Raw genomic sequence first — 12,139 nt, 5'->3', positions numbered from 1 at the left:
ACGCTGAGGCAGGCAGACCACTAGAGCTCAAGAGTTGGAGACCGGCCTGGGCAATATGACAAAACCCCATCTCTACAAAAAACAAAACAAAACAAAAAATTAGGTGGGCCTTGTGGCACACACCATAGCCTAACTACTCAGGAGACCAAGGCAGGATAATCGCTTGAGCCTGGGAGGTAGAAGTTACAGTGAGCCATGGCACCCCAGCCTGGGTGATGGGAGTAAAACCCTGTCTCAAAAAATTTAATTAAAAAAATTAATTAAAAAAAAAGAAGCCCACTTTCAGTTGGCAGCATGGTTGAAAAGATGGCAGAACTTGATAAAAAAAAAAAAAGGAGGGAGCATGTAGGACGGGTTACTCTGCAATTTCTTTAGAATAGTGTTCCCTAAAGTGTGTTTTGTGGAATATTGATATGACTTGAACCGTTATTACTTGCAAAATAAAAGGAGGGGGTGGAGCAAACTAATCTGGGAACAACTGAAACAAAGTTAAACAGGTTTCTTTCCTGCAGGATTTTTCAGAGCCTTTAGTATAATAATGTGCATGATGAAACTCTGCTAACAAGATACAATATACAATTAATCTCAGGCTAATTTGGGCATGGAACTTTTTGGTTTTTGTTTGTCAGCATATCTTTTAGCAGTGTGTTCCTTAGAAACCACTATCTTAAAAGACTTGTTTTCCCAGCTCTGGAGGTGAGGTTCCAATCAACTTATAGTTCTTGAGATTTTCCTGGTCTGCCCAGAGAGCAGGGGTTTCTGCTGAGTTTGCAGAACTCTCTCCAGGTGTGACGATGGGGAGGGAGGTTGGGCTCCCTGAGGGCAGTGATTCAGGGAAGGCCACTAGAGCTGGCCAGAGCCCCCTTTGCCTGTATAATCAACCACTGGCTTCCCTATCTTCCACCTGGCCCTAGGGGGATCTGCCAGTAAGTGCAAACTCTCCAGCATCCCTGAATGTGAGCAAGGCACATTCTGCTTCTAAACAGATGCCCCAGACCTCTCAGCAAGGGTGGCTAAAGAAGGAACCCTTTCCTCTGGAGGTGACAAGAAGGCCTGCCTCTCACTTCTGTAAGGAGATCAGTTGCCCCTGAGTTTCTTCTTGCCTGGGGGATTATGGTGCTGACCCCTGGGATTCAAGGGCAGGCTCCTGGACATAGCTCCAGGGTGAAAGATGGCAGCCAAGACTGCCTCTACCTCCTGCTGCCTGGGACTTTCACCTGCTGATGAGGAAACAGTGGGCACTGAAGGCTGGGTGTGGGGCCATGGTGGCACCAGCTTCAATCATGAAAAACCCTCTTGAGCCGAGGATGGAGACCGGAAAGCAGAGGCCTTCGAGGGAGGTGGAGTGTGGTGGACAAGAGGGACCAAATTCAGAGCTTCCGCTGTGGTCGAGGAAGCTGTCAGGAGAGGGCAGGGCAGAGCTTCCCTGCCTTGTCTCCCTGGCTCTGCCTTAGCACTGGCCGCTCCAAGTTGAGTGTGCTGGACTTGGCTCTTCCTCCCCAGACAGCTCAGCTGAGCTCACGCGGGAAGCTCATCTACCTTGTCCCCTTCCCTGGGTAGTCAGGTGTATACTGAGGCCTCGAAATTCTGTCTGGTCTCAGGTCCCATGAAAACAGCGAAGGATTGCCACAGCAACCACAGAAAGAGAATTGTGCACCAGCGTTACGGTAGGTAATAAGATTTACTGAAAACGTCTCGGCCACATTCAGTACTGGTTTGGTGGATACATCAGAAGGAGGTTGCATAACATTAGGCAGGTGGAGGGGCTGGGAGGAAGAGACATGGGCAACTGTGTGCCAGTGTGCCCGTGCTGTGGGACGCCTGTCCAGGTGGTGGGTGGAACGGGGTGTGTGTGTGTGTCTCTGTGTGTGTGTGTGTGTGTGTGTGTGTGTGTGTGTGTGCTTGTTAAGAAAAACGAACCAGAAAAGAAAATGCGCTTTATCCCACTGCACATTGTAAAAGTCTCACGCCAAAAAAGCTAGACTTTCCTCTATGTATGGCATCAAAAGGGAGTAAAAAATGATTGGATCACCCAGATTATAAATAAGGTTATTTGTTTCTCAAAAATCCCTATTAAAACATTAAATATCAGCTCTTTTGGGGGAGAAATACATTCATTTCAGGGAGACCTCGGAAGAGTGACCATCCTTTTGCTCTACCCCAACCAGGTGGAGGAGGGGAAGCCCCAGAGGGCCCCAAGGGTCCCCTCCAGTTGAGCCAGGTAGCCGCTCACATCCTGCCACTGAAGGAGATGGCGAATGCACAATTTACAAATGAAACTGCATGTCCATTAAATTAAACCCGATGGAAAACACACGTGTGACCAGTCCTGTTATTCACAGCCATGGGGTGAGAGGGAATGGGAGGAGAGGGTGCCAACCAAGGGGGTCTGGAAGGTGGGTGGGAGGGCATGTGTTAGGGTGGACAGGCCCCTTCCAGGGGCCCCAGTCCCTCCAGGGCTGTGGCAAGCAGGGTTAGAACCTCTGGGTGGATGGGGTGGGCACACCCACAGGCTCTTGAGTGCCGTTTTCCGGGCTCTCTCCTACATTTTGGATATTGATGGGAAGAGGGATGTAGCACCTTCTCCAACCCCTAGCTTCCCACTGGACTAGATGCTTTCCAATGCTTCTTCTGCCTTCTCTGAAGGACAGAATGAGGAAAGGAAGCTGGAGGCTGATGGAGCCAGCCTGGGAGTAGAGGGATGGCTGTGGTGACCTGCGGGGTGGAAAGATTCCCAGATAACCTGGTTCCGCCTTCTCTGGAGGTCTATGGAGGGTGTGGAACACTGAGGGAGGGAACATCTAGGATAAAACTCCATTGTCCTGTTGTTACAGGGGCTGAGTTCTGTGACCACCTAGGGACAGCTGTGGCCCCAAAGTCACCTTGACATGGCTCCCAGCCCAGGGTCTGCCATCTCCTTGGCTCCTGGAGTCAACCCAGGAGAAGGGACCTCTTTTAACCTCCCACAGGTTGAGCCCACCAGCTGACAATTAGTTTCCAGGAGACAGTGAAGGGCACCGTGGCTCCCATCCCTCTCTCCCACGTCCATGGTTGCTGTGCGCAGAGACAGGGCCTTGGAGGGATGAGCTGGAACCCGGTGGATTCCATCCCATTCTGATCTACAGGATGTGATGCCTCAGGCCCTCCCACTCCTCTGCCCACTGGTCATGCTTTGGGGCTGCCTCCTGCCCTTGAATGTCTGTCAAAGGAGCTGAGAACCTTCTGGGGAGGAAACCCAGACCCCCTTTGCCTCTCCCTTTCCTTCTCAGTCTGCCCCCGGCAAAGGCCCACTCTGTGAACAGCACCAATCTGCTCACAGTGCAAGGCTTGTAAACAGCTCAAGTCCTTCTGTGGGTGGGGCCGTGGGTGCCATCCGTCCTCAGGGATTTGGTGAGTCTAGATCTCAGTCCTGGCTTTCCACACAGGCTGCTCGACTGGCCCAGCCAAACAGAGTCCTCTGCAGTTCCGGGGAAGTGGGGCTGGGATCCTCATTGAAGCTCGGTGGTTGGGAAGGAACAGGTGTCTCCTCTGCCTTTCTTCAAGCTACTGATTTGGGGAAGCTAGGGCCCAACTCCCTTGGTGCTGCCTGCCCGTGTCCCCTTCCCCCCCACCCTGAAGGCCTCCCGGCGACACTCCTCTCCTGCTTGGTGATCAGTGCCATCTGGGCTGACCGACTACTCCAGGGAGTCACTGTGTTCCAAGCCCAGGTCGCTGACATTCGTCGTCTGCAGCTCGTCGACCTCCTCCTCCAGCTCCTCCTCTTCCTCCTCTTCCATCTCATCCTCATCCTCTTCTTCCGTCCCATCCAATGAGTCATCGTGTGCAGCCATCATAGCCTGCTGCATGGCCATGGTGGCATTGTCTGAGGACAGGGACTGCAGGTTGTCCAGGTTGATGGAACCTGCGTGAGGGAAGGCAAGGGTCAGGAGAAGGCAGGGGTGGCCGGTCAGGGCCAGCACGTCTGTGATGGACAGGGTTTAATGGACTTGCTCACAGAGCAGTGAACTCCTCATTTCTAGGGCTGCTGAAGCCTGAGCTGGACAATGCCCTGGTGTGAAGTCTCCCATCCATTCGCTTGTCAGCTACTTCCTGCCCCATCTCAGGAAGCAGCTCTCCCAGCCACCATTCACTGAGCATTTTCTTTATGTGTTAACCACTTTTGACTTTTTAACAGTTCTGTAAGGCTGGTGTTACTATCCCCCATTATAAAGAGGAGGAAACTGAGTCTCAGACAGTCAAGTCATTAGCTCAAGATGACACTGTCTGTGATGACAGAACTGAAATTCTCTCCCAGGTTGGTCTAGCCCCCTAAATCTGTTTTTTTCCCATCATACCTCATAAGATGATGGCCCATCACAAAGAAACCTGTGTGCAACCACACACATACACTTGTGCATGAGGATATGTGTGCACACACGCACACCCACATCCCATTCCCCATGCAGAGCTGTCTTCATGTGCCAAGCTATAAAATGTCTGGCTCATTGAATTATTCATGGTGCACTAGGCGACTGGCAATTAGAAAAGTGTGTATGGAGGGTGTGATGGAGAGGCTGGGAAAACAGAGCTCTGCCTGGCCTCTGTTCACGAGCCAGCTGCCTGCATTGATATTTATAGATGGCCTTGGCTCTGGGGGAGCTGTGCAGATACTGATTGGTGCTAAGGAACTCAGATGGGTGCGCACATGGTCGGGGGCAGGGGGCTCTGCTGAGAAGTCACTGACTTGAGTGACCACCAACTCCCGCTTGTCTTTATGAGAGTGCATCTGGTCTGTTAAATTATGTACAAAAACATCCCCTTCTTTAAGGCTTTGGGGAAGGATAATCACTATGACAGAGCAGGGACAGGAGCCCAGGTAAGGAGATAGCCCTTGAATCTTTGCACAGCTTGAGCTGAGGAAACTCCAGGAGCAACCCGCCTGCCCTTGTTTAGGGTGCACTCAGCCCCAGTTCTTACCATCGGGATTTGTCCCTGGGGCACCACCCTGCTGCTGCAGCACCCCCGCAGCAATGGAGTTAGGCCAGAATCTTTGGGTGGGCCGGTGCTGAGACTTGATCTTCTTGGCTTTGGGGGCAGGGTCTGGGTTGCTGGCATCAAGCATGGGCTGCAGGATGCGCCTCCGGGCATTGATGAACCTACCCAGGGGTAAAGTGGAGACTTGGTTAGTCACCGCCTGCATGGCCTTTGGGTGGGGGCAGGAAGGGTGAAGTTGCCTTCAAACTTCATTACACAGCAGACTGGGGTTCCCGTATAGGATATGAAAGCCTAGCAGGGAGAATGGCCCTGGGTACTGAGAAGTTCATGAAATCTCCCAGGGCTTGGTAACCACAAAGTCGTATGGCAAGAGCACATGGTGGGGTGGAGGGGGGTGTTCAGAAATCCCTGCTCAAGATCTGCCAGCTTGAACAGAGGAGAGTGTGGTACCAACCTCTGACTTCTCTCCAGAGGGCCGGGGGCTTGAATTAGGGCCTCCAACTCTGGAGTCTACTTCCATCCAGCCAGACCTTGCTCTCTGAGCTCCCCATGACAGCCCAGCCAGGCACAGAGACTGGGAAAGTCAAGATCCCTGTGGGATCAGAATGGCTACTCTTCCTACTTCTCCCCACTCTCAGCTTTGCAGCATGTTTTAGTTTCAGTTCGCATGGGGGCAGGGTAGACTAGATGACCACTGGCCTCCAGTCCATGGGTGCAGGCAATCCTGTCTGTCTCTGCAGTGCAGGTGGGCTGGGTGTTCGGGTGGGTGTGGGTTTTCTATTCCTCAAGAAGCTTCCAGGGACGTGCCTGACACAATGTCCCAGCAGAGGGCGCTGAGAAGCTGCAGATGAAGCCACAGGTGCCAGTGTTGATTCTTGCTTCCTGCTTCTAGCCCAAATGGGGGACTGGCATGGTAGGTGGGCTGAGATTGAGGCAGATCTGGGCATTCGAGTCTCTTTTCCCGCTACATGTTCCCCTGCCCAGAAAGTAGCCCCTAGATCTGAGCGGCTGCATGCAGGTGGTGCAAACTCACCAGTTATTTACTTGTAGGAGGGTGAGGTTGGTCTGGGCTGCGATCTGCCGCTTCTCGTCCTCTGTGGGGTAGGGGTGCTGAAATGAGAGGTGGAGGCTAGTGAGGGTTGGGCACATGCTGGTCTGGGTCCCTGAGAGACTGTGCCCATGCCATGGGCACTGTCCTGAGCCAGGCAGCCCGAGTGGTGTGGGAACCCAGACAGGGAGAGTGTCATGTTTGCTCCCCACAGAGAATGGACCTATGGCTTGGAGGAAGGCTGCCCCACGCCTGAGACTCCACATCCTGGGCTGGCCAGCCCCCTCAGCCGACCCCCCACAATGGGGAGCTGGGGAGGTTTCCCAAGAGCCAGGATGGTTCAGTACTGATAGCTTCCAAGGCATGTCCTTCTCACTTGATCCTCACTGCCGCCCCCAGCAGGCAGGGCAGGCATTGCTAGTGTTAGGGTTTCCAATGGCCTCAAACGCCCATAGAAGACAGTAAGCGGGGTGAATGGCTAAATTTAAGTTAACTGATATTTACTGAACATCTACTATGTGCCCAGATTTATGCTAGGCATTGCTAGGAGACAGAAGAGAAATACAATGATAAGTGCTACTTGCGTAGTGCTTTATAACCTGTAAAATGCCTTCATGCATTTTATTCATGAAAAATCATACTTTTATTTAATAAAGCAGCTCATTAAAACTCTGAAAGGTAGGCAGGTTAGGTATCGTTATTCCCACTTTGCAGATGAAGAGATGGAATGACACCTCCAGTGTCCCCCAGATGGTAGCACCAGCTCAGGTCTTCCAGTTTGGGTCCAGTCTTCCTTCCATTGCTTTAAGATGCCACTTTTTACAAGACTGAGTGGAGGCAAGAAAAAAAGCGGGCGATGTGTCTCTCTGAGTCCCCCGCATGCTGCAGGCCATGCACTGACTATGCCTCTGTCCCCTTCTCTCAGACTGTGCGTCATGAGGGCATTGGGATACTGAATGTATCCCCAGTGCCTTCCACATACAAATGACAGACAAATGCCTGCTGAATGAAAGAAAGCAAAAACAGAGCACTTGATGCTGTGGTTTGGGCAATGAGCACTATAGAAGCTATAGAGGCTAAGAAGGAGGAGAGAAACAGGTGCTGGCCAGAGGGGTGGGGGCTGAACAGGTCACATTAAAGAATGAGAAGGTTCTGGGTGGCAGTGGGAAGAGGGTCCTGACCCCATTGGGAGGGGGGCCACGTGATGACTGAGTCTCTGCCTCCCTATGACTTGTTCAGGCCACAGCCCAGTGCCTGGCACCCAGTAGGCATGCAATTAAGGTGTGACAAATGTCAGAATAGGTCAGAGTTTTGTCCTGGAAGCTAGAGGACGCTTGGGGGGCTCTTACGGCAGAAGACCAAGCTATCCAGCATCCTCCGGCTAAAATCATTCCTTTTGATTGGAGTGGTATTAGGAAGTGGTGCTTGGGCTGTCTAAGGTCCCTGAGATGGGGGTGGGAACGGGGGGTGTTTACAATCTGGCTCTATTATGACTAGCTGTGAAATCTCAGGGATATCACTTAACCACACATCATCAAGTCATCTAACAAATAAATGAAATTATACTTGTAAAATGCTTAATAAAAGGTACCAATACTGTTCATATCAGGAGGTGTTGCAAGGTGCTTAAGACTTTCTAAGGGAACAAGGTGCGATCAGCGGCCTTGGTGATACTCTCATATCAGTGGAAAAGGAGAGCAGCCTCTTCCCTGCCTCAGCATCCCCTGAATGAAGTGATCAGGACCGTGTGTTGCTTTAATTCAAACCTCTGACCCTGACTGCCCTGCCAAGGCAGCTGGGATTTGTGATTCATATAATATTAAGATTCTAACAAGAAAGAAGGCACATCAGCATTACAGGAGCCAATTTTATTATAATTGGGAAGGAGCAGAGGGAGGATGGGAGGAGAGAATGCAGACGGCCCCAGGGGGCAGAGGGGCACGGACTCTGGGAGCTCTGACACCTTCTGGGGTCCAGCCCTAGTGCCTGGCTCCAATATCTCTATTTGTGGGAAAGAGCCAAGCAGCCTCCCTGCCCATGGCCAGCCAGTCTGTAGACAGAATGCAGCAAAAATATGGCAACTTTTTGGCCTTTCTGGGTCCCACGAGGCCCTTTCAGCCTCCATGCCCTGACACGTGCTGGCCCTCCTGTCCTCCCGCCTGTCCTCGCGTGCCTTTCTGAGCGTCTGTAAGGGCCTGCCACAGATCACAGCCTCTGCAAGGCCCTTCCCAACTCCCTGAGGCAAAGCTGGTCACCGCGGCCTCTGAATGATTGCTTTTTACGCACCAGATGGCAAGATGTGTGTCCCCCACTAGGCCATGAGCTACTCTCAGGCAGGGGCCCCATCTTATTAGACATTGTTTATCTCCAGAGTGCAGACCAGTGACAGGCAAAGAGGTCAACATTCAAGGATTGTGTAGGGAACTGATGAGTGAACTGGCACGAGACGCTCAGGCTTGTTTCCTGAGCAGAGCCAGCGGCCAGGTGCCGGCAAACAAAGTGGATCTGAAGTTAAGAGCTCACAAACTAGATGGAAGGAAAAAAAGGAGGAAAAAGCCCCTCTATTAATGGGAAGTCCATGTTAAGAACCCCTTTGGTGATAAGAGAAGAAAGTCCTTAGGGAGGGGGATTTCAGTTGAGCTTCGAAGAATGGCCAAGCCATTCTAGTAGAGGAGAGGATGGGTGTTCCAGGCAGGAGCCTTGCACTAGGACTTATATTTAAGCCAGTTGGATGAGAAGCGCTTCCACTGTTAAAGACCTCCAGAGAAGGAAATCCTCCAGTCTTCCTTGGAAGAATGATGTTTGCTGTCTCTAAGGAGGCTTCTGCTGCCGGGGCCCCCATTCTAAGTGGATGCCACGAATATGCAGATTAACATCCTTCAGTCCAATGGGGAGCTATGAAAAGCAGTGCTACCCAAAACTGGCTGGCTTTTCTCTTATGAACGAGGATATAAGCCCCTTACCATCCCCTGGTGCAAGTCACCACCTATCCCTCCTGGAACCAGTATCTTAGGATGCACATGACGGAGGCCGTAGGGTGAGGAGCAGCATTTAGCCCAGCTTTGGGAACAGGTGTGTCAGCCAGAACATTCCTGGCACCACATGTGAGTGCTCATCGGAGCAGTCCAGCTTGTACATGCCTCAGACCACATGATTCCTGAGGACAGAGTCAAAATAGTCCTGGCCCCTGGACAGACCACGATTGGGTCAGCGTTCCTTTTAGCACAACTGGCCAGGCTCAGGGCCAAGGACGAGAAGAAGAATCAAATGAGATCATGGCAAACCATCAAGCCACAGTGGCTGTGCTCTGATCATTATTGGAGGGAACTCCCTGGAGTTGGAAGGGAAGGGCCCAGACAGTAGCTCTCTGGAAGTAGACAATCCTTCCTTGAAAAAGAAGTACATACAGCTCATGAAAAGCAAGGAAAAAAAGAAAAAGAGGTAAAGAACAGACTAGAAGATGACAGAGCCTTCTCAAGGACAGCTGGAACCTCACAGGCAGGGCAGGGCTGCCGGGAAGTAAAGAACCTTTGGAGACGGGATCAACTCCTGACCCACCCCTTAGCACTGTGTGACATTTGTTTTTTATTTTTGCTTTTGTTTTTTTGAGATGGAGTCCCACTCTGTTGCCCAGGCTGGAGTGCAGTGGTACAATCTTGGCTCACTGCCACCTCCACCTCCTAGGATCAAGCAATTCTCCTTCCTCACACTCCCAAGTAGCTGAGATTACAGGCACCTGTCACCACACCCGGCTAATTTTTGTATTTTTGGTAGAGACAAGGTTTCACCATGTTGGCCAGGCTGGTCTCAAACTCCTGTTCTCAGGTGATCCACCCGCCTCTGCCTCCCAAAGTGCTGGGATTACAGGTGTGAGCCATCACGCCCAGCCCTTTGTTTGTTTTATGTATTCCATCCTTAGATGAAAATAGCAAAATAGTGCCCACCTCTTGGACATGGGGATGATTTAATGAGATAGTGCAGGGTAAGCATGTGTGCTTCATTGACTCACTCTGTGCGATGCACTGAAGCTTTCAGGCATCATCTAGTTGAATACTCAAGGACTCCAGAGAAGGGAATTATGGTATTTACACCAAGTAGGTGTTTCACGGCACTGTAGTTGCCACCAGGAAGTTCCTCTGAAATGTGACCTCAACTCTTTCCCATCTCTCTCTGATACCTCCCTTTATAGCTCCATAACACAGCTCTCCTCTCAACTAAACTGATGCTGAAAGCATCTTTTAGTTGAAAGAGTGAGTTCTGCCCATGGACTGGTTCAGAAAGAAGCTAAGCCAGTGCTGGTTCACAGGTCCCTGGCCACTTCTTTCATGCACAGCCCACTGGCAATTGTCCTTCCACCTCCTAGCCATGCAGACCTCACCAACTCCTTGGTGGGCCAGGTCACCATGGGACACAGTAGATGGGAAGCCCCAGCCTGTCAGCATCAGTAGACACTGAGCTGCTGGTGGAGTGGGGCATGGAGCCCAATTCAGATGAGTGAGCTTCCACTGGGTTTCCTGCCATCAGCAGCGCCACACCGGAGTCCACCACACGCTTCTCCCCTTCCTCTCCTGCCTGACAACTAATGGGGCATGGGCTGCTGCCAGCCACCACTCTGGGGTGGTTCTGCTCCAGGAGGGCCAGAGACCCAGAAGGAGACAGCCAAGATAGGGGGGTCCTTGAAACAACCACATTCTATCACATTTAAAAAGCATGTGGGATGTACCCGATTTCAGAGATGTTAAAATGGAAAAAAAAAAAACAAAACAAACAGAAAACCAAAAACCAAACCTTTTAGAATAAAGAGAAGCACCATAAGTCACCAAAGAAACTTCTCTTTCTAGAGTCATTGCCCTTGTTCAGGCTTTCCATTCTTTTATTTTCTCTCTAATTTTTATCCCTGCTCCCCTTCAAACTGTGAATACTCAGAAAAGTACAGAGAAAAGCAAATAGCCATGTAACCACCTCCAGGTAAAAAAAATAGGATACTACCAGCACCCCACGAACCCCCTTCTGTGCCCTCCCAAACACCTCTCCAAAGATCCCCTGACTTTTATGGTAACCACTTTCTTGCTTTTCTTTATAGTTTTACTATCTGTGTTACATCCTTAAACATGATGGCCTAGTTTACATCAGGTTTTGGAACGTGACATAAATGGAATCATTCATCCACAGTGATTCTGTGTAACTATAATTGTACATTTTCATTGCTGCGTAGTTTTCCACCGTGAAAACCTGTCCCATTCTTTATCTTCCTGAAATCTCAAAACTATTCTATTTCCCTCTGGTTTCTGTGTCAATCTATCCTTCACAATGCCAGCAAGATGGGTCCTTCTTAACTTCCTCCCCATCCCCATCCCTGCTTCAGTGAAATCCTTTCGGATACCCCTTCTATGAGCCCTGAGATTTTGCCCTATCTAGGATCCCTCCTACTACAGGGGTGATCTGTGTAGTTACTTGTCACCCAAAGGGGCAGGCTGACAGTTTTTTAAGAAAAGGGACCATGTCTTTCTTTTCAATCCTACCTCACCAGTGCCAAGGAAAAACGTGTGGCACGTAAGAAGCGTTCAGTATGCATCTGTTGAATGAATAACATTCGGCCTTGGGAGTATCTGGTACTTCTCACCATTTCCTGTGGGCATCTGCAGGTGTAACGGTGAGTGGGGAAAGCAACGGCGATAGGACCCTGCAGGAGCTCCACCTAGAGGCAGGCTGCTCTACTTACTAACAATGCTGCTTTTTCAATTATTGTTGAATGCATATTTGGGGAGGATGGGGAAGAGAAAAAAGGGGCACTTAAAAGTCCATTAAGGCACACTGATCATCTCGATAAAGAAGACTTGGAGGCAGTACTGTTAGAAGTAGGTGAGAACACAGACTCCAGAGTCAGACTGCCCCAGTTTGAATCCTTGTCCTGTCTCTAGCCAGCTTGAGACCTGGGGCAAATTACTTGGTTTCTTCTGTAAAATGAGAAAGGTAATTCCGCCTGCTTCAGGGTTGTTATAACAATTAAATGAGGCCAGGTGTGGTGGCTCACGCCTGTAATCCCAGCAGTTTAGGAGGCCGAGGTGGGCAGATCACCTGAGGTTGGGAATTTGAGACCAACCTGACCAACATGGA

The 12,139-nt window shown here is 50.7% G+C and overlaps 1 protein-coding gene across 5 annotated transcripts in view; it reads right to left on the bottom strand.

Moving 5' to 3' along the window:
• Positions 1-1,662: 1,662 nt before the first annotated feature.
• Positions 1,663-12,139, bottom strand: part of PKNOX2 (PBX/knotted 1 homeobox 2) — a 269,623-nt gene continuing 259,146 nt past the window's right edge. For all 5 annotated transcript variants that reach the window (XM_039470683.2, XM_039470684.2, XM_074400798.1 and 2 more), the window contains 3 exons: positions 6,008-6,084; positions 4,957-5,135; positions 1,663-3,901 (listed from right to left, as the gene is read on the bottom strand). In XM_039470683.2, the coding sequence (XP_039326617.1) occupies positions 3,675-3,901; positions 4,957-5,135; positions 6,008-6,084 (483 nt within the window). In that variant the 3' untranslated portion in view covers positions 1,663-3,674. The remainder of the gene's footprint in view (positions 3,902-4,956; positions 5,136-6,007; positions 6,085-12,139) is intronic.

Source organism: Saimiri boliviensis, chromosome 6, assembly GCF_048565385.1.
Source record: "Saimiri boliviensis isolate mSaiBol1 chromosome 6, mSaiBol1.pri, whole genome shotgun sequence".
NCBI classification, from domain to species: Eukaryota; Metazoa; Chordata; class Mammalia; order Primates; family Cebidae; genus Saimiri; species Saimiri boliviensis.
The sequence above is the reverse complement of the archived record's forward strand: the minus strand, read 5'-3'. Positions and strand labels throughout refer to the sequence as shown.